Source organism: Lipophrys pholis (genome assembly GCF_963383615.2).
Source record: "Lipophrys pholis genome assembly, chromosome: 12".
NCBI classification, from domain to species: Eukaryota; Metazoa; Chordata; class Actinopteri; order Blenniiformes; family Blenniidae; genus Lipophrys; species Lipophrys pholis.
The window spans coordinates 13,834,160-13,857,543 of NC_137641.1; the positions used below are offsets into that span (position 1 = coordinate 13,834,160).

General features: G+C 40.9%; 1 protein-coding gene across 2 annotated transcripts in view; it reads right to left on the reverse strand.

Annotated features, from left to right (window-relative positions):
* cntfr (ciliary neurotrophic factor receptor) overlaps positions 1 to 23,384 on the reverse strand; it is a 275,004-nt gene that overhangs the window by 26,721 nt on the left and 224,899 nt on the right. For both annotated transcript variants that reach the window (XM_080477293.1, XM_080477294.1), the window contains 3 exons: positions 15,507 to 15,624; positions 13,127 to 13,293; positions 5,562 to 5,725 (listed from right to left, as the gene is read on the reverse strand). In XM_080477293.1, the coding sequence (XP_080333419.1) occupies positions 5,562 to 5,725; positions 13,127 to 13,293; positions 15,507 to 15,624 (449 nt within the window). The remainder of the gene's footprint in view (positions 1 to 5,561; positions 5,726 to 13,126; positions 13,294 to 15,506; positions 15,625 to 23,384) is intronic.

Genomic DNA, 23,384 nt, shown 5'->3' on the forward strand with positions numbered 1-23,384 from the left:
AATTCGCACATTACTTACAAAATGCAGAGGTATTTAATCATGTCAGAACCAAAGGCAGTCGTGATAAAGTAGAGCTCAATATTCTTGCATAAAGTAAGGCACAAAGGAGAATGTAGAAATCCTCATAGAGATAAGCAAATTAACATCATTAAGCGCCATTAGATGCAATTTTGGCTTCGGCTTTCATGTTGTCGCTAAGCGAATAGAAATCCTTATGACGTGGCCAGCGAGAGCATTCATGGATCAAACTGCACAACACGATTGCCATGGCACATAGTGTTAAGGCTGTTGTTTTACATCCACCCGAGCTTGTAGGCTTACAAACAGACCATGTCGTCAGTGCATACCGGATATTCCTATCTGGGGAGCAATGTTGCTATTTTTGAGGCGCACTGATGCATGCAGGAAGTAAGACACTGGCGTAATAAAGATGTGTGGACATTGTCAACAAGCGGTGCCATCCTGCGCTCCGTGTCACACATTTGATTTGAGTTACTGTTTGGATTCAAATTTGTTGTACATCAAGTGATTTTACTGACCTCAAACATGCTTGTTCAGCTTCTTGGTAAATACCAATGCACTCATCAGAAAAGCAGAACAACTTTAGATTCAATCAAAGTGCATGCGGTAGCCTGCGCTTCGACTTTACTCTCTGAAGACCTCCACCTGCTTTTTCTCTAATGTGGAAATCATAAATGCTGTGGCTACTAGAGGTCGCCTTCACTGCACTAATGAAGAGTAATAAATTGATGGGGACTACCGCCTAACTGTTTCATTACCTCCAGCAAATGAAAAATCCTTTTTCAATGATTTGAATTTCAACCATTATAAACACAAAATATGTCAGCTGTTGTATGGCGGAGCTTGTTTGTACACATTTTATAAACAGGCAATTTAAAATACTAAATAAGTGCAGAATAGTACAAAGAAAGGAGGATCAACCTTAGCTGGGTATCTTGTAGTGATGAGTCACACAGACTGATGTTTGGATGGTTTTAGGCATCAAAAGTCAGTCACAAGATTTAGGAGTAAGCTGCAAGTGCACACCGTCGAAACATTAGCTACCGTCACGCACTCGTGTCACTGTGGTTCCCTGAACACAAATTCATGATTTTATCCTTTCATTTACCTCCAAGTAGTGTTTCACTGTGAACTTTGTTGCTTTTTATTGCCTACGACCGGTCTTTCTCTACATGGATACGATTGCCAAGTGGAGGTTTCCTGCTGGTGTCTTTCCAAGACCGTTTTCTTTCCCCCTCAGGTCAATTGAATAAATGCGTGAACAGTTGAGAAAATCCAAACGCTTCTATGGGTTGATCTACGCTGGTGCACTGGTGAGCAGTCTGGGTTTGGAGTTTGCAAGTTCTTCTTATGTGTGTGTGTGGGTTTTCTCCAGATACTCCCAATTTCCCCAAATGAGCCAGAAACCGTGCGCGTGAAGATATTTGGTGAATGTGAAATTGATGAAATGAAAGAAATGCTTCAGAAGATGGATGGATGTATATATTGTAGTGATGAGTAAAAGATGACTGACAGGTGGGAAGTCACTGTGATTTATTTTTCCTCTTGCAAAGAGAATAAGTCCATCAATACCTTAAAGGAGAGGTCTGCCTGCATTATGAACAACAGAGCCCTTTTAACCAGAATTCCACCAAATGAAATTTTCTGGAGCTGGAAAACATATTCAACTTTAACAATTGAAGAAAACGTCACTGTGGAGTTTTGCTATATCAAACAAAGAAGCGGATTATGTTGCAGCTATGAGATTTATATACTCTAATCATTTTAAAACTGTTTCAGTCATTTGAGCAATGATGAGCAGTGTTTCATGTTTTCAACATTACTATTGTGTTGTTGTTCGTTCGACAAAGCAACCTTCACGTGTGCCCATCACTAAATAAAGATGAAACCCACGCTCAGGTAAAAATCCATGTTTTACGTTTAACCTGGCTGGTTTTTCTCGACGTCTTTCACTATTTAATGGCTTGAATTGTTTCATATTTTTCTTCATTCCTTTTTCCCTTCTCTTCGCTTGAACCATTCGTCTGTCTTCTTAAACTTCAAACACACAGTAACCAATAACTTCTCAAACTTCCCTTTCAAAGCAGCCTCCGGTGCTCCCTTTTTCTTTATGCCTCTCATACTTTCATCCATTTATCTATCCGACACCGCTCTGTACAGTTAATCACGTTCCTCTCCATATGCCAATTTCTCCCTTTTCGCTCAATGCTTCTATCAGCCACCATTCCTCTATCAGTTTTTATCATTCAGTTATATCGTCCCACACTTGTGCCGGTTATTTAACGTTACATCTCTTCAAATGTAGAGTCCACAGAACGTTCCAGTCACCTTTTTTTATGACTCAAGTTGAAACGAATCTTTGTATCTATCTCATTTATATATAATGCCTGTCTCTCTTTTTTTTCCCTCCTCACAGCCTGCTATCTATTAACGCCTTTTCTCTTTCTCTGATGCACTCCATTCATCTCTACTTCAAAACTTTTCCTCATTTTCCTCCTTCCATCTGAATCTCCATCACTCAGAGTATCTGGGCCAGTCATGCCTTCATTCCTGAGGACGATGGATGGTTTCCTGCGAAGATCGGTCTGATCACAGCGCCGCTTTCATTCCTGACTCAAAACACATTTCCAAATGTTACATGTGAAAGCCATTCGCGCCCAGCTCTGCTGTCCAACCACGTTAAAAGCACATTCCTGAGCAATACTAACCACTTCAATTAGTATTCGACCTCTGGAACTGTAATTAATGAAGGATATACGGGGGCCAAATAAACAGTGTATCTTATGTTGGCAGGCTCATTAAACTCCACTTAATGATTTATGTCACGGCTTGATAGTTTTCAACCCCAATGTTCTAACCCTCCGTGTTACCAGAGGGAGTCATTGAGGGGATCCGTGCTGATGGCAGTCAACACCAGCTACTAAAACCAAAATAAATTTACAGAGCAGGCCTGCTAATGATATTGCTAAAACCAACATGTGCAAATAGGATTGTGCTTGGCCTGATTAGAGCCTCTTGCAGGCAGGTTTTGGCTCGTGGGCCTTATGTTTGACACCTCGGGTGTAAACTCAACCACAAATCTACAGAGGAATGTTTGGAGGACCCAAAAACATGACACGCAGTAGTAAAAACGATAAGTGTGTCAATTGCATTGACTGAAGGACCATTTTGATTTTGACAGCGTATGTGTTGATTCAATATCTGCCCAGTGTAATCTGAATCTTCTTTCAGCAGGTTTGGTTGGGCCGGTGGAAACAAGAGAAAACAAGATCAGGCTTTTCAAAATGGCTACAAATTGGTTGACACTCAGAAGTTTGTGGTCTGTAGCTTTACTCTGTCCAATTTGCACGTCAAAACACAAAGCACGTTATGTTAATTGAAGACTTGAAATGGGCCGCAGGTGAGTGTGTGCCTGAGAGTTCGACTTGTAATTGGTTCAGGGTGTAAGCTGCCTTTCATCCAGCCCCTGTAGTCCCAGTTTGGATGAAGGGGATACAGAAGGTAGGAGACGCTAAGAGATTTTGGTGGGAAAGTGAAAGCGAGCACCGCTCCTAAGGCCTCCAAATGTTTTCGCACCACCGACAAATTCTTCTTGTGAAAGAATGAGGCTGTTAAGAGAAATAATCTTGGCAATTAGTAAGAAATTCAAATGAATAAGGAACAATGAGTAAAGCAAATTAAATGCACAAAGGTCAGTCATTATTCTTGCCCTGCGCCCTTTCTGTCTGATCGTGAACACGGCTGATGGTATTACCCAGCACTTAATAAAAGGGGAAGAAGCCCGACCATACGGTGCTCATGAGGCCAGAGTTGATATGTGCGGAACTCTCTCATCAGAAAACCACACTCGCTGCTGCGAAAATAAAACCCCCGGCCGCAAAGACATTCATCAAAGAGCGCAGAGAAAACGGAAAACCCTGCAGTTTTCAGCTGTCATCGCCCACATTTATGCAATTTTCAAATTACGTGTCCCTACCCAATCCAAATATTGACTCAAGGCTTCCCACCTTTCAGGTTCCGCGTCGGTACGCCTATTGATTGATTAGCGGTGATGGGGGGTGGGGGGGAGAAAACTCTTAGTGTGTGTCAGGTTTAATCATCACTTTAAACCACAAAGTTATTAGAACTTTTTTGATTCCTGCTGCTGTGTGAGTAAAGCAAATGTGAAATATGTGTGACTAGCCAGCTGGATGTACTTCGACAGCATGTCGTCATTGTTCTAAAGACAATTAATTACTAGTTTTGTGTTTAAATTGCTGAAAAAACAAGTAAACTAGACTGAAAACTCATCAATTCCTCTTAAAAAACCCAAGAGCAGTTCTTTGGTCAATAATGCAAAAAAATTTAACAGATCTTCACATCTTTCAACGGCCAATTCCCACACTTGACGAATCACTTGGAAAGTGTAATCAATGATTTTAATTGGAGCAATTAATTTTCTGTTGAGAAACGTTTAATAAACACAAGCTTTAAGTTCATCAATGTGAAGGGTCCTGTGGGGGGGGGGGGGACCCTATTAGAGGCAGAACCTAAATCATGATGTCTTGAAAACTCACTTATTTCAGGAGCATTTCTTTCTGAGAGTTTAGTTTTCAGTTAAGAAGACGTAAATGGAATTGTTTCCGAGTGGAGCCTTAACTCATTCAAAGAAAGTTAACTTTAAAGCTGCACACAAAAATAAATATACATTAATACCAGATTATGATATTCACTGACATTATACCTACATGTATCTTTTCCAAGAATGACTACAGGCCCGGGATTCACATTTAACTGAAGTATATGTAAAGTAATCAACTTGATATTTGAACAAGTCAGACTGAAATACCAAGAGATAAACTTTTCCACACGGAAACACGTCCAGATCTGTAGATCCCATGTGTGTATGTGCGATTCTATGAGGCTCCGTAATCCAACCTCCTGGAATAACACCTTAGTGAACCTTTGACGTGCATGATAATAACCCTGCAACGTTAGACTCTGGTAGACGGAGCTTTCATCCCAGGAATCCTATAGTGGACACATGTGCTTTTACTATATGCGGCCCTGAGGGAACTGAGCCCACAAGAAATAGCCAGATACAGTAACATACTCCGAGGCAGCGCTGCAATTACGTCTGTCTGACCAGGGATCAAAAAGCTTCACGTTGGGTCATTTCATAAATATCTATGAACTGTTGTCAGAGCTATCTCTTTGGACATTTTGGAACATGAATAGTGCTCATTTTCATCGTTGAGTACCAACGTAATACCGACATAACCAGGTGCGGCATAAAGACTTGGAAAAGAATCGTCATTTATTCTTAAGGATTTAATACCGTACAGCAATGAACCGGGTGTTCAATGGCTGAAAACTGAAATGTACTTCAGCAGCTGTTTTCCTGTGTATCCTTTGTCCATATTTCACCAATCATGACCTTGCGTATTGCTTTTCATTCATTCTACTCCTTTTTTAAGGTGTAACCTTGGAGGATGATGGTCAAACTGTTGGACATTGTTGAGATTTGCTTCACGAGCACAATAACACACGGCACTACTCACATGCTGCCACTGCTCCCGGATGAGCGGCCGGTATCGCAGGAAGTACTTCAGCGGGAAGTTGTCGATGTCGGGCCAGGTGGCCGGGCTGTGCCAGGACACCTCCAGCCTCCGAGGTTTGAAGCGGATTGGCGTGGCGGTCACTCGCTCTGGGGGGTCCGGTTTTACTGTGGGATGGGTTAGAAAGAAAAAAAACATTGTCAAACAGGCTCAATGAGGTATTCTGAAGGTTGAGGAAATTGCAGCTGCAGCATGTTTTCTGTGGCTTTGAAGCAGATGTTTTGATTGAAATTATTCAAAATGACTGTATTACTGAGCTAATTTAAGGTAACAAATAGCATTTGCATGCATATTTAATACAAATTCAAACATACAATTCGTTATTTTCATGAAATTAGCTGCCATAATTTTCATGGACGCTTGCGGTCGATCACAATTTGTCCCTCTGATAGTGAGGATGAACTTTTTGTGACCCTCACAATGATCAAAGTGGCCCATCCCTGCTCCAGAGGTCGATCCACAGATTTGAACTTTTATAACATTCAGTATATGGACATGTGCACAGAGCTGTTTTGATTTGGTGGAGGATATTAATTACAAGCTTTGGGGCATGTGATGTGAGAACAGAAGCCCAAATTAACAGATGAGAGTGGTGAGCACAATGTAAGCTGCTAATGAGCTGCATGATCAAGAGTTTGGTTGGCTTGACTAAGGGCGGGATATGCGAACCTCTAAACAGACTTGATCCTGAAAAAAAAAAAAAGAACTCACAACATCATTGCGTGGTCCAGAGCGGTATTAAAAATTGGACATACTGGGGCGTGTAGGCTCGCTTGGTAATGTCAGTAGATATCTTTGCAGTTACATCATGAGACTTTTCTTTCCTTGTGTGTGATTTACATCTCAAAACATCAAATATGAAACACTACCATTATGTCAAATAAAAGCAAAAGTCAGAGGTAGAGAGCCGCTGAGATTATTCAGTGAAAAAGAAGCTATATGTACAAAGCTGCAGGCAGAAAATATTTGCGAGAACAGTTGAGCAAAAGATGAGACGCTACGAGTCCCTGATGAAAAGACATGTATAAAAGATGCGCTTTTGAATACCTGTCCACTGAGAAAGACGCAGAGACAGAGAGATTGAAAGAATTCAATTCGAAGCTTTTCAGACGATATTGAATGACCCGGTCTTTGTTGACTCACTCCCACAAGGGAACGCACCGGCCCGCCACTTCAGCTCCACGAGACCGCTTCTCAACCAGATACACACATGGCATCACAATAGGGAAATGGATAGCCGCAATTATAAGCCGAACGTCTGATAACATACGCACAGATAGCAGCGGAGGATGAAAGCAATTTGGGTACCGACACACACTTAGAAGCGGCATATAAACAAGGCAGTGCACGGACAAATAAGAACTGAGGAAAGAAGACATCTGTATGGCTCGTAAGTCCTTCAGACTGATTAAAAATATGAAAGACAGACGGAGAGATAATGACAGACACATGAAAGCAAACAGGCGGCTTTCCCCTAAGAAAAATAGATGGCAATCTCTTTGTGACCTTCTTCAAGTTTGTGAAACGAGGACCGATAGAAGGAGAGAAAGAGAGAAAGGTTGATGCAGGAAGAGTGAAACCGATGCAAAGTCAGCAGAGATTCTCCTCTTTGTCTGACAGAAGGAGACATGTACGAGTATGGAACAAGAAAAGACAGAAGAAGAAAAAAAAAAAAGAAGAAGGAAATCTGTATGGGCGGAGTGTCCCGGAGGCCTTTAAACTATTCATCTGAGTTGAAACATATAGTATTAGCTTTGTGTTGCATGGGTAATGAACACATCCCTCTCTTCAAGACCTCTGGGAAGGAGACAGGGGCCTGGCCGAGAATTACTTTTAGTACCACAGTTGAAAGATGTAAAAGGATTTTCTCTTAAACACAAACTGTGGAAATCATTTGAGACAAGACAAGTTGGTGACCTCCCTGACCAACGCAGATTTTGTTCAAATAATTCAAAATTAAAGAGCTGAGGCTGTGTGGTGCAATACAGCAAAAAGTAATGTATGAAATATATGTCACGTCTGAACCAATTCACGACATGATTTGCATGCGGCAAATGGGACAATGGCACTAAATGGGGTGGAAAAGGATGAAATATTTAGCCGTGTACGACTGGGTAAAATATATAAAAGTATACGTCGTCAAAATGCTTTTGACATTCCATTGTTGTGGCTGTCCAAGCTTGGCCTAAAAACGTCTGTCACGCCGCCCTTGGTTTTGTTAATTCAATTTCGCACACACATTTTTGTTCTACCCTCCTTGCTTCAGTCTCGTGTAACAGTCCTTTGCTGGAGTTTCAAGCACACCAGTGCGACGTAATATACAAGACCGTGACATGGACAGGCCGCTGACAACCAGAGGACAAAGCAAAAGATGGACCAGGTAACGTCATTTACATATTGAAATAACAAGCAGATCAACAGTGGAATAGAAAGTGCAAACTGCGTGGATGTATGTATTTCTCCACCACTTTTCCCTGGACCCGACCGCTGTTTGTGAAACCATTAACAGGTGTCGTCTGTTCGTTTCACTTAATGCGTCCAGGTGACACCATGAAGGGGGGGAAAAAAAGCATCTTAAACTCTATAGTAGCTCTTTTTCCTCAATGGCCCATTTTTCCTTTCAAATCACTCTGCTTTTTTTGGGGGAGAAAGAACTAAATCTGGACATCGATTCATTGAAGTGCTGGATGACAGGGTATAACAGTGCACTTGAACAAATGGGAAAAATAGGGAGAAACAGAGTGCTTCGATCTGTGCTGATCTTACAAAAATGATTTAACAGAAGAAAAAGGAGCAAAGAGGGTGAAATATAGAGCGCCCCTTTACAGCGGCTGCTTTGTAGATATACAGCGGAAAGTCATCTCCATATGTACCGCCCATGAAAAATATAGCGAAGCACATCAAACATCAATTCCAGTTAGTTTCATAATGCAGCTGCTAAAACTTTTCAAACTGAAACTCCCATGTTGGATCTGTTTCTTGTTAAAGTCGATGCTTCACGTACTTGTGCACAGCTTTTCAAACGAGCCAAACACCAGCGAGTGAACGGTTGACAGGGGAGAAGTGTTACGAGTGTTTCAAATGAATAGAATGTGACGTGTACATGATTATAACGTGTTGTTCTCTGTGTGCATGCGTGTGTGTGTGTGGTTTCATTACAAAAACCACCAACAGCACTCAGTAGTGGCCCCTACATGCTTACTTCATTGCTTTCAGAGCTGCTGTTTCCATGTAAACCAACATCCTTGTGTGTAAACACAAACCTAAAAACGCCAAAAAGCTCCTATGTTTGTGATGAGAGTGGCTGTGTCTATTGTTTGTCTTCACTGTGATGTTCTGATTGATCAGACAGGAGGGCAACAAGGAGAACAGATAACCACTGACTTGGACAATAGGCTGTCCAATAGGGTTGTGCCAATATTGCACTTTCCTGTGCACCAGGAAACTGCAAAGCTACGACTCAGCTATTTTCCTTTAAGCGGTTTAATTTTGTTTGTACTACTAATTAGTGCCTCTCTCAGTGCTTTTGCCTTTGCCAGCTTGACTATTTTGTTGTCAGAGCTGATCTTTAACCTCTCTAATATAGAGAGGAAATTACACTGCTATCAAAAGGAAAACAAGTCCTCTTGTTTGTATATTTTCAGACCTGCAAACTATCGTCACTGTACTACTACTTGCACCTGGGTGACCTCTCCGACGACCCCAACGTAACCACGGATTACACCCGGATCTGATCACTCCCTCTTTTATCTAATGACATAAAGCATGACAAAGGAGTCCAGGCTCACAGCTGAAAAGAAACCGAAGGAATTAGGTTACAGTGTGCTGGCTTTAATCACAGTGAATGAGGAATGTCTTTCTGCAGAGTGACAGCAGGTGCTCAGGTGGGCCGCTGTCAGAAATGACAAAAAAAAAGTTCTTTGTTGTAAGTAAAAACTTCTTTAACCGGAGAAGCCTTTTCACTTAGACAAGATCAGTTATCGTTTGATCATCTTGGCACTAGAAAGATTTAACTTATCATTTGATGAGTCTGGAGGTGCTTTGAGGATTTCTCTTTGTAATTGCACCCGTGGCGTGCACATGGTGGTGGTGGTGTTGGTGGTGTTGGTGTTGGTGGGGAGGGACGCGCGCTCCCGAAACGCACACGCACCCAATCTCGTCTCGTTTAATTTTACCCCAGCTTTGGTCGGATGAACGAGGACAGTGGAGAATCGTCTTACTCCCACTCAGAATTCAGAAGTGCACCGGGAAGCATGAAATTGTTTTATTTATTTACGATGTGCCTCGTTGTCCCTGAAAATGAATGTGACTTACAACTTGGGATGGCACAAGAAAGACTTTCAACAATGCAGCGGCGGGGGAGAGATGAGGTGAGGGGAGAGGAGGCTTAGAAAGCCTATTTTCTTCCGTGTTTTGGTTTCTCGGGTTGCAGTTGAAATTTTAAACGGGTGTCTTGAAATGGATTCAGTGATCAATAACAACAGCTGTATTGTATCAGTGGGACATGTTGGAAAATGTAAACAGAGGGCAATGGCGCGTGAATCAACTCAGTTGATATGAACTTGTAAATACAGATGGATGCTCTTTTTATACCCAATAATGTGGACTGTTTCACAAAGGTTTTATATATATTTTTGGCAGTCTTTGTGTGTAGTTTGCCTGCATCGATTTTTTGTGCCTTTGCAAATGATGACGATAACACATGCTTTGAATTCAGGTGTATTGAAGCAGAGACAGAATGAAAACATTGAGGTACGGGACTCTCCAGCACCAGGACGACACAGACATTTCTGGTATGAATTACATTCAGTGTGCTATCGCAAAACGTTTTACCTTCGGCATGTTACATAATCAGTTAATTATATCAAATGAGTAAACACAGACTATGTCTTTATCATGGCACCTGTTAGCTGGTAGAATATATTTTCCAGAAAGAGGACATTTTGTCAGTGATAATGTGTTAGATCAGTGTTGTCAAACTCATTTTAGTTCAGGGGCCACATACAGCCTAATTTTATCTGGAGTGGGCTGGAACGATTAAATAGTAACATAAATAGTCTTTAAATTGGGCTAGATTGAAGCCTTTTGTGGGCCGGTTTTGGCCCACGGGCCTTATGTTTGACATCCCTGTATTAGATGGGGAAAAGAAAAATTATGAAAGTAACTTTGACAAGAATAAATTGTAACGGCTATGCTTTTTCAAAACTGCTGCTTTCATATAGTGGCCAGTATATCTTAAAAAAATGTACAGATGTATAGACAAGGGGAGTGAAGGTTGGTCCGAGTAGTTCAATCCAACTGATGAGCTGCTGCAGTTGGGAATGCAGCATAAGTTCACGCTGGTTCTGATAGAAGCATGCCAGAACATTGCAGGTTGTTGCATATGGGTGAGCTTGCGGCATGCGGTCATAATGGGACGGCTGATTGATCCATAAAGACACAGATAGGGAACGTTGTGTTGTTCATGTGCATGGACGACTCGCCCCTCCTTGTCAATTACCTCCGTTTTGTCTTGCTACATCTGCATACATTAGTGTACATTGCAAATACATTAGTGCTTTGTTTCCATATTACCGTCTGATTCATTTATATCGAAAGCCTGATGTTGGGAAGGCAGGCACAACACTTTCCCTCAAATGGAAGCTAAAATTAAAATGAAATTAATCAGCTTTGAAAATGTCAGGTGTACTTGGTTTAAATTGTACGGGACGAAAGTGAGACGCTGTCAGAAAATTAAACGCCAAAAGGAAAGGAAAGATTAGACAAACCAGAAGAAGTTTATCCCCGTCACTACTTAAAAGTCAGGGCAAGCAACTGGCGAGGACAATAAAAGAAGACATACTTTTTGAGGCTTAAAATCCAACTATGAAAAGCACGGGGTAGACGAGATTTGTCATGCAAATGGCCAACTCCATTCGGAATGATTTGGCTGATGATATAAAGAGAAAGGGAGACGACAAAACAGGGGAGGAAACAGGGAAGAATGCAAAACAAAGTTGCGGGGAGGGTGTGCTGAAAAGAAAGCGAAAGCTGAGGGGAGAGAAAGGAGCAGTGGGGTGTTTTGCTATCACCAATAGTCGGGGGGGATATTTCCTCAGCCAAGGCGCTAATCCGTCTACCATTAGCATTTTCATGAGTCCTGTGTCCGGGGCTTGGCAGAGCATGTCACTGCCTCATTTGGTTACTTATGTACACACACGCACACATTTACACACTCGCTCTGTTTCAATACCTAGCCCTCTCAACCGACACACTCCACGCAGTCAGGGCCCCATTGGTGTGTGTGTGTGTGTGTGTGTGTGTGTGTGTGTGTGTGTGTGTGTGTGTGTGTGTGTGTGTGTGTGTGTGTGTGTGTGTGTGTGTGTGTGTGTGTGTGTTTATACGTCATGCAAACCTGTATCGCACTCTAAGCAATACAACGGAGCTGAGGACTGCTGCCAGCACTTCTCTTATCTATCAAAGTACTCCTCATTCCTCCTTTAAAATGAATTTCTCCTCTTCACTGCCTTCCAGTTTGAGTTGCTTGAGAATTCCAAGGGTGTTGCTCTTATTATGAAGCCTTCTGCAGCCTGGGAGGACTAAACCTTCACTATCCAAACTGATTTGTCTTTTTTTCCTTTAAAAAACCTACACTTCCCCGTGGCGATGAAGGTTGTAATTTAAAAAGAAAATGAGCCGATGAAGCAATTATGTATTACATTAAAAGTGACTCAAATGTGTGCATATGGTGTGTGGCAGACGACAAAATGAGAAACCCAGACGCCGAGTTGTGACTGTCCCGTCTTGTCCGAGCCTCAATTAAATGCTGTTTACTGCGGAAAAAAGGTTCAGAGGTTGATTGTTTATTAGCCAGTGTCTTTGGTAATGACACGGGTGCACAGTCAGTGGGTTTCTTGCTAATAGGCGATGCTGTTGGTTGGGGGTCGGAAAGCAGAGCACTCTCCTATCAGTCGGCTGACATTTATTTGGCCATTGAAATTTCAATTTTCTTTGTCTTGCTGGCACTGCGCGCTGCTGCGTGTGCAACAAATCTCCAAAGGGAACCAGAAGTGAATGAAATCATTCATCTGTGGTTAAACAAATGCATTAACATTGCCTCAAGGGTTTGGCATCGGCAAAGAGATGCCTTGACACTGTGCGTTGTTTTGGTCCTTTTTTCCCTTTGCCAAATAATTGTCAATCTGTGTGGGAAAAGAATGTCAGATTTGTCCCTGAACTAAGTTCACAGCAGCATTGTCGGTAGGCCTGAATGAAAAGTATTAACGTTTGCAGCCAGGACAAATTAGAAGAAAATGTTTGTACAATCTTCCGAATGTCAAAGTGTTCCCCTTCTAAGGTCTGGAGCTCAGATGCAAAAATTTAATTGTTTGATTTTGAGAGAAACGTGGTCAGAATTGAAAAGTCTTTTCAACATGTACGTGCGGCAATCGAACCAAAGTGCAGGAAAGATGAATAGATTGTAAAATACAATGAACTATCCTCTCTCTCTCTCGTTTTTTTTTTTTTACCTATGGCGGACTCTTCGAAGGAGATAGTCAAGAAGGCGTTCCCCAAGGCATTGACCGCGGTCACGTTGACCCTGTAGGGGAAGCTGGAGAAGACCTCGGGAAACCGTACGTGACAGCGATTCTTATGGACTGCGTCTTTTTGCACCTCCAGTGAACGCTGGTTATGTCTGAAGGGAAAAAGGAAATAAAACAAAAATAAGACAGTGGAACAGGAAGGACAAAGTAGAAACGGGTGATTCAGTCATTTCCCCCCCGGTGTGACTGTGGAAATGTCATGACGTGGAATCAAATGTTTTGTGAGACAGATTACTGCACACAGCATCAGATTACAGTCTGGGGTGGGGGGGTGTCATTGGAGTGAAACCTGAAAACTTTCATTGCATTTTGGGTGTCTGTTTACATGACAACAGAGCCACTGAAAATGCAACTTTCTGAAAACTGTGCATGCACGCCTCGGCCGTAGCTAATAGTTTTTCTGCACATGCGCAAGTGGATGGACAATAAATGGAATAGTGGCTTTCCAGAGTGTCATGACTGTTCTAGCCGATCTTAATATAGTGTTTTCTGTGCATATGTGTGTGGTTTCATTATAAAAACAACCAACAACTTTTTTTAAAAAGCAAAACGCAAAAATTATGCGTTTGTAGTTGAAACGTTGCCTTGTAAGCTGAGCCTCAGTCATGAAGTGACCCAACCTTTATAAAAACAATGGATTGACACAAAACATTGCAGCTGAAAAGAAATATCCAAACTTTCCAAGACCACGAGTCGAGCGATGTTTCATGTGTAATGAATTTAATGAATTCAAAGTTGGGGACATGGACATGATGTAGCTATTACTAATTGGAAGAGTAAATTTAAAGCAGGTACACATTTTAGGGGTGCAGTTACCTTCTCAATCAAGCACTTTAATAATCTGAGATTAATTCTGGCACCACAAAGTGCTGACTGTAGCTCCTTTAATACAAAACAGGGTAGTTTTGTTTTGGGCTGGATCCAGACTCGAATCTTCTATCTTTACTTGCATTTAGTAACTTTACGGCATTTACATTTTCTGGGACTGAGAACATTATTAATAAATATAATGGCAAAACTATATTTGAACAGTTTATGTGAGAACACTTTTAATGGCAGAAGAGTCAGGTGCCAGATTTTCCCCAAGCTATTTAAAAGTATTTCCTTTTTTTTTTCTTTTTCTAAAAAGTCATGGAGGCTTTTCATTGAAAAAAGCAGTAAAGAAAACTGTGGAGCCGATGGTGCACTATGTAACCTATTCCTGGCTCGTCTAGCTTGTAACAAACCTAAACCAAAGCGACTTTGATTATTCCTACTGTAAACATCTCCATCAGTTTTGTAACGCTACATGTCCCCTTGTCCCTCTCCTCATTATCGTCAAACAGAATAGCAGCATTATAGGAAGGAAGACAGAGTCAACCTGCTGTGGTGAGAGATGTGAGAACGGCTGAAGAAATGCTGCTGGAACAAATCTTGGTCAGCCAGGGTTGTTTGAATAAGAGTAAAGATTGATCACAATTTTCTTAAAAAAAATCCATTTCTTGATAACATATTTATCACGTGAGCATCCTTTTGCATTAGTCGGTTTAAAAATTCTACACCACACTCTTGAAATATTATGTTCCTTTCCCTTAAGAGTAATGATTCTGTTTGGATTAATCACTTAAAAGATTAGAGATTATAATTTAATAGCAAATAAAAATTGGGGAAAACAACATGACATCTAATTAATAACGTTATGGGCCAGTGTGGCATGGTTAATCTGTCACCGTGGGCACACAATGTGAGAAAAAAGATTTGTTGTGAGCATTCTAAAGTAATGACACAACTTTTAGCTGCAATGAGTAAGTGACTGACTAGTATTCCAAAAGTATTATTATTATACAGTTACAATTACTGAAATTACCTAAAGCTGATGTGAAGAGCAACTTTGTTTTTAATCTCATTAAAATCCTATTTACAGGAGAAGGATTTACTTCTGAAAAATGTCTGACTGTAACAATAATACCAGGTTGTAGCCACATAACCTTTGAGCATTCCTAAACAGACTTTAGCTCAATGGCAACATGATTCTATCTGAATGTTTGTAGTTTATCTCAGCTGTTTTGTTCCTGTGTTGCATTTTCTACTTGAGATCGTTGTTGCATAAATGGCGCCTCAGGCTGAACTGCATGAGTAAGTGCACACGAGGACAGTCCTGAACGAGGCAACTTAAAGTAACGCCGGGTACATTTTTCACATGACATTTAATTTGCAGTAACCAGGAACAAATACCTCCACCACTTGAGGTTACCATAAATTGAATGAGAATAAAATTATATGACACATTTCTTTACTCATTAGAACGCAAGACGCCTGCACTCACTGTACGTCCACTTCGAAGGTGGTGGGGATGTACGTGGGATGCAGCTGGTGCCAGCTACAGTAGAAGCCTTTGGGGTATGTGTTGGACCGACAGGTGACTGACGGCTCCCGGGGAGGAACTAGAGAGAGAGAGAGAGAGAGAGAGAGAGAGAGAGAGAGAGAGAGAGGGAGAGAGGGAGAGAAAGAGCACAGACAGTTAACTAATGGTACAGTATTTCATTAAGATAAATGCTGAGAAAGAAACATGGAGAAAATCCGTCCAGAATGAAGGATCAAACTGAGGGAAGTACACATTAGTCAAATGCAAAGCGGCTGTGCCTAATTACACATTATCTTATTGCATAATTCATTCCTGATCAGATTTTTCATTCAACGCGCTAATGCTCCTGGGGTTGAATTAAGCTGTGTCTCTGGCATGTTTCATTAGCGGTGCTTTTTAATTCATTTTGTTTTGACTTCCAGTGTATGTTTTTGAAACGACATCTGAGTATCCAATGACAAATGAATGGAAAGTGGTTGGATGGAATAAACAAGAAATACTTTGGCTTGTTTATTCCATCCAACCACTTTCCATTCATTTGTCATTGGAAAGTGGTTGGATGGAATAAACAAGAAATACTTTGGCTTTAAAAAAAAAAAATGTAATCCAATTTGTTCAAACCTTCAGCTCAGGGAAACTTTAGGGAGTTATAGATTTCTATTTTTAGGAAGCCATTTGAGGGTCTTTAACAAGCTGTCAAAAGTTTAGAAAAGCATTGTTTCGAAAAAAGAAAAAAAAAGCGACTTCAACGAATGCTGCTGAGTGTTTGAGACATCAATCAATCGATTAGAAACCGCAAAGAAGAAGGTGATGACTGAACAGACGTTTGGAGGGAAAAAAAGGGAGGACATTGAAGTGTTTAGGCAGGAGAACACTAAAAGAGGGCCGGCCTGAAAAAGGGATGTTACACCAACTCCGGCCTCCTCCAAGATTAGGCTCTTTTCTTCAAAGCTACCCGACCGTGCGCCCGTCTACCACTCCCTCTTTCTTTCCACCCCGCAGCTTATAACCCCTTTGGCCTCCAGTAAAGCAAGTGTGCGGCATCAAGCTTAAATGATATCCATAAATCACTTCTCCACCTTGAGATATTTCATTCTATTAAACTGTAGCATTTTTTATTTTTTTTTTATCCCCACAGGACTACAGCTTTAGCCTCTGAAGAATTTATAGTCAGCCATGGATATAACACACGGGATGAGTCCGACCTGTCTTTAGGATCCATAATCAATGCGGACATGGGAAAAACTCGGAGAGGGTAGGATCTCGCTCCCCTGAGGAGAAAAATGAGAGCGCTGAGTGTTTTTGCAGCGCGCGGTTTTCCAGAGGTGTGGCCGGACAATAACCGGCCAGTGTTAAAAAAGATGGGTCTCTACCTGCTTTGAATGACAGACTGAAACACAACACTTCACACAGTTGCATTTCGGTATCGTTGTGGGGTTTCAGGCGACCCTTGAGAAAACTCAAGTTACATGAATAACTGAAGAAGAAAAACTGCCAGGATAAAATCTGAGAGCCGGACATGTCTCAGATATGTTATTCTGATAAATTGGGAGGATTGAGCATATGCTTTAGGCAGGACAAGTGAAAGAAGATTGCCTTGAATATGTTTTACACATGCGTTTATACACACAGTAGGAAAGTAAAACAATCCGGTAATTGACTCCTATTCAAAAGTTAAAAAAAAGCTAAATATTTTGAAAAAAATTTACCTTTTTTTCCCTAGCATCGAAGTAGAGGAAGTAATGAATGTACAGAACTATTCAATATAACAATGGCAGAAGGAAAGCAACTATCACTACGGTATTTAACATTTACAAACGTTAAACATGAGTTAACAAAACCTATAAAGACTGGCAACAGTGCAGAGGCTGGAGTGATCCATCAGCACTCTCTAATGCAGAAAATGGCATTTCAACTGCACTGTGTCATATATAATTTGTATTGTAGCGATGGCAAGGCCTGTAAGAAATATTAATAAATAAGCAAAGAAATATAGAAATAAATAACTTTGGGTTATGAGTTCTCTAACAAACTTTATTAACGGGTCATTCAAAACACATTCGACAACACAGAGCGGGCTGTCATCATCTCACTCATGGTGTTATAACCCGTATAACATAACCTGCCCCAGGCAGGGTAATAAACACACAGCAAGAGGAGCAAATAATAGTATAAAACTACAAGTATAACCACAAGTTGCCCAGAGAAAAAGTCCCAAGAAATGGCACCCCAAAGTTCCTGGTTAATCCCACCTGACAGTAATATTTGTATACGTTTATCTCATAAGTGTATCACATCATATTGCATCACGCTGGATTGTCTCATGTCATAGTGCATCTTATCTTATCATGTTTTAGTATCTCATTGCATTGTATTGTATCATACCATAGTTGATGTCATTGTGTCACGTCACATCGTATCATATCGTATCATAGCAGAACATATTTTTATCAAATCGTATTAAATGTTATTGTTAAGTATCATATTGCATCATTTTCTTGTTGCATCATGCCACACTGCTCTATATTGTATGAAATCATAGCAAACCTTTAAAATAGGACCACACTGTAAGAAACTGCTGGATTTAATAGCGGCACATGATATTAAAATGCATTGTATCATGTCAAACGGTAATAATAAAAAGCTATCATTATGTCCTCAAGACACTTGGATATTGTGGATATTTCTGTCTCATATATCTGATTGACTCTTCCTGCAAGTAAATCAGATTCAAGTACCTTCTGTGTCAAAAGAATTGAGTGAAGGTGGGTTAATCCATCAGATGCAAGTACCACTTTAACTCTGGCTGTTTGTTTATTTCCTCGAACACTGATCGGTAGCTCGGTGAAGGGAGGGGGGGGGGGGGGGGGGGGGGGAAAGCACAATGCCTGCATTAAATCTGATTTATCCACTGTATCTCAAGGATTTCTTTCGCCATCGATAATTACACAGATAATTAATCTGCAGCCACATTTTAAGAAGAATCATTTTGTCACTTTCTTCTCGTCTCAGCACTTAGTGTGATGCACTCGCTCCTCCATCTACGTCGCTGCTGCCTCATTCTATATGCTGACTCCCCCCTTTTTTTGGATTAATGACGCTTCCTACTGTGAGAGACTTGACAATAATTTGAGCGATTCCGTTTGCCACGCTGAATCTCTCATGGTTAATTGGTGATTGTGATATCTCGACATCGCCCTCTGCGTCTTCCGCTAACAGCCCCTTGGAGGTGTATTTTGGCCACAGACGCGGCACGCGTGCACGCCCGCCAGCGGCAGGTGCACTTGATTGACTGTCATGGGGTCGCCTCGCTGTCACACACAATCAGCTGTGTTTAAGCGGTCACCACGGCAACTAATTAGCCTGTCAATAACTCCGAATGATGAGGTGATGAGGACGACATCCAATCACACTCAATTAATCACGGGAACTAATTGGGGCCATCTCAATCAATCGGCTCCCCGTTTGAGAGCTCCAGTCAAAGTCAGGCGGGCACACTCAACGCGCGCACGTCGTATAACTTGCCCTTATCAATCAATCCGGCTTATTAGGAGCCTGGAAGACACGAGCGACGGGGAGAAAGGGGGAATAGGAAAAGGAGAGGCAGACCAGTGGGGGAACACAGGTGGGAAAACGACAAGCTCAACCGTGTGCTCATGCAGTCTTGTTTAAAGTGGCTTGAAGTGTTTACCCCTTTATTGTGGTTTTGCTCCCCCCCCCCCCCCCCCCCCTCCCCCCCCCCCCCCCCCCTTCCCCCCCCCCCCCCCCCCCGAGCGTGAGCCATGTCAATCAAACCGAGGCTCCTTACTGTAGGGTGCCTCTGTAAGGGCTGACAGGTTTGTCAGGGCGCTCTCTGAACCGATCGATACTGAACATACAGATGCCGAGGAGACTTTTCAGACGCTTACCGAGATTTAAATAAGTAAATATGGTAGAAAGAAGCAAAGGCAAATCAAAAACCAGACGGATTTTAATGCTAATGTAAATGCTCCCTTGTTTTGAGGATCAAAAGTTTGAATGGGTTGAGGAAAAAAGAACACAATAATAATGTGGAATTAGATGATACGGCATACAATTACCTTTGTATTTCCTCTGTGTCTCTGAACCCTTGGTAATGGTGCTCTTAAAGTATTGCAATTGAATTTTTTTACCCCATGACTTTTAAAAAGATTTATTCCTGAATTACTTTTCTTTTATTCCCCCAAACTTATTTGTTTATACACTTATTTTCAGATTTATGTATATTTTTACATAATCATGCAAATTATAGGTCATTTGGGAATCTATGTTTTTTGTTTGTGTATTCTTAGAAAGTACTGATGAGGGCAGGCACATTCTGTGAATTAGCACTCTGGTGTGGATCAACCAATAGTTGAAAAGTTGTGACTGTGACATGGTTTGAATGACAAATCCCTAGTTTGCATAATGACGTAAAAAGAAGAAAACAAACAGAAATAACTAAGTAGAAACACATGCATTTAAAAAGTGAAAAATGCCACAACAATTTATGGAAAATTAGGTATGTAGGAAAATGTTAATTATTTAATTTTATACACAGATTTTTAACGATTATGTTGGATGATTTCTGATTAAATTATTGTTTGTTTTTTATTGTTATTTTCTTTTTCTATTCCAATTGTATTCCAATTGAAATGCATCATCGTAGAGAGAAAAAAAAACACACTGAGGATGATTTTTTGAATTATTGATACATGGTAGCATTGCCAAAATATGATGGATGCAAGGCAGTCTGAGAAGCTAAATGTAAAAACCTGCTTTTATTACCACAGAGCAGCAATTTTCTGATGAGTGTCGGCCCTGTGAAAACTACTGGAACTCAACCTAGTTGTTTGCTTTTCTTCTGCATAATTTGTATGCTTTCTGTTTGCTGAGAAAGAAAAATAGATGGATGACATTTGGTTGGTAGTTGCAGCGGTGCAGCATAGAGGATAGATGTGCAAACCTGTTGACATCAGGGCTCAAACCTGCATCCTCAGACATATACTTTTAAAAGAACAGATATAACTGCCTTTAGCTTATATTTCCTTGTGCCCTGAATGTTGGAACAAGCATTTGGAATTCAATCCACCCGAGTGTGCCTCTTCACATCAATATACTGGGTAAACACTATAAGAAGAGTTACAATTTAGACAGAATATGAGAGAAATCAGAAAGAAGGTCACACTAATCTTATTATTAAGATACATTCTCAATTGGAGGCAACGTTGTCGGCAGTGATGATCTCTCACCCTTTGAACTCCTCAGGAAACTTCTCAAAAACCTCCAGCAGCTCGTCTTCACTTCTAATCTCAATACTGCCCCCATGGTGACCGGGGGTATTACTACATTGCTGGGCTCCCGTGACACCAGGGGTGTTAAAAGCGGGCCTGCAAGAGGCTCCAAAATGGCCCGCTAAACCACTTGGTAAATGGTAAAAAGAAAAGTCCTCTTGAGAAGTGGACACAACACAAAACACTGAGACCCAAGCTGAGATATTGGCGATGCTGCCATGAAAGTTAGGAGACTAGCATTAGCATCGAAGCCATGCTGTCAGTGTCAGTTTGTAAAATCAAGCACGATGCAAGGTTTTTTTTAAAATATACATTTCACTGTATTTTGCACCAGAAAGTGTCAATAACATTGGTTGTATGTCAAGATTGTGGTAATTATCTATAGCAATTGTTTGGTTTTATGAGCATATATGAATTTCCATCACATATACATTACATTTAAGGTTAGTAGGCCATTATTTTACTGGTTGGGCCCATTCAAGATGAAACTGGGCTGTTTGTGTCCCCCGAACTAAAACGTGTTTCACACCGCTGTGTGAGATGGAAACGAAAAATCTGGTAATGAAGCCAAGGTACGGATCGAAGCCTCTGTGCATATCTGTATTCATGCATATTGAGGTATTCAGTCATCGTTGATGTTTACTAAACCTTTTGCCTCAATACGTCTCCATTGTATTGTGAGATTAAACAGGCTGGGTCAATTTGGATGATCCACTGAGATTATAAAACCCTGCAATTACATCGTGACTGCTGTTTTGTAGTCACATTATTTTTTTTTTTTTTACCAATTTAGAAATAAATTCCATATTGTACCATGAAGACCTTCATTGCTAATGTTTTCAACAGTTAAATTTGGAGCTTAGAGGGTGGTTAGATCATATGAGAGCCAATTAAATGATTTATTAGTTTACTGGTGGTGTTCGTAGCTTCGACAGAGAAGAAGGAGGCTCCTGTCGGTGTGACTAACAGTGAAGAGGCAAGGATGGATATGAGCACATGATAGCAACGGACAAACTGTATCGAGAGGGAACCGGGTAAAGGATGAAAGAAGAAGGACGGACTCGCATGGGATGAAGGAGACGCAAAAAAAAAAACTAAATATCTGAAGAGACAAAGGCCAACGCATGAAAAATAGAGCGGAGATGGGATGAGACAAGGCAGCATTCTTTCATCAGATTTGACTAATGTGCACTTAGAATATTTCACACGCACAACACGTATGCACGCACAAAGAGCCGCCGGCCTCAATAACAGCACCAGATCAAAAGCTTTCTATGCATCTAAAAAAAAAAAGGAAAAAAAAGGGGGACAAAAGAACAAGAGACGGCACACCTGTTGGAAAAAAAACCAAACAAAAACAAAACAGACACACAACACAGAACAAAGACAGTATGAATATTAAAGCAAATAAAACAATAATTGAAATTAAAATTACATTGCGTGGGTCGGTTCTTTTTTAGGGGGACGTTTCACCTGAAGCCAGCGGCACACAGGACACCGCCGCTCATGAATAATTGTCATTTGAATTAGAGCGCTTTCATCATCTGGTTTGAATTGTTAAATCAAATGTGATTTTGAAATATACACGGGCGTGGGTGCGCACATGTGTGAATACACAAGTGGTTAGTGAGGTTACTTTTAAATGGTAATAGGTTACAGGCTCAGAATGAAGCTCATCAATGGCAAAAACTGACGCATGAAAGCTAATTTTTGGTTAAAAATCCTGGTGGTTTTGCTCAGATTGCTGGTCCAGGCTATTACTATCAATCTGTTAAACAATAAGACTTCAGAATGAGACATAGAGGGCAGCAGAGCCACAGTAATGTTTGTTATTCTTGCTAAACAGCATTAACATGGAAGCAGGACATTGAGGGTGAGTTTGTGGAAGTCACATGAGCTGTGGATTCCAAATTACACACATTGTGTAAATAATTTCAGGTGAATTGCTTAAGTTTTTCAAAAAAAAAGAACATTTTCAAATGACGTAGACGCAAAATGACAGATTTGTTTCCAGTTCTACATTTTGTTTTAACTGTGTTACGGAAGCTATTTGCTGGTCTAATGGAGGAAGAGGGAGCAGAGCAAGAAACAACGGTTTCTGCAAACTGCCCTGTGTCTGTGTTGTTGTGGAGAGAACGACACTAACTTTTTAGGACAAGTTTTTTTCTCCTGTAAATGTTGTTTTGGGTAATTAGTGTGGTTGTTATTGGAGTTGTGTTTGATGCATGTAAAATGAAAAGTTTTTCCCAGCTTAACTAGATTTTTACATGTTTTTACCTGTTTGTGGCCATTCCCTGAGCTGATTCATTTTTAAAGGGTTAAATAAAAGTATAATGAAAGATCAACATGCTAATCTTGAGGCGTTGTGACTGTTTACTTTGTATTTTAATCTACTTTTCATTAAAAAAAAAAAAAAAAAAAAAAATCTGTTTCCGTCACTTTCCACTCTGTCTTTCTTCTGCGCTGCCATTCTGAAACCTGTCACACAAAAATTTGGGGTTTTGCAAAGGAGAGGATCTTTGTCACAGGAGTGCGCGCACACACACAC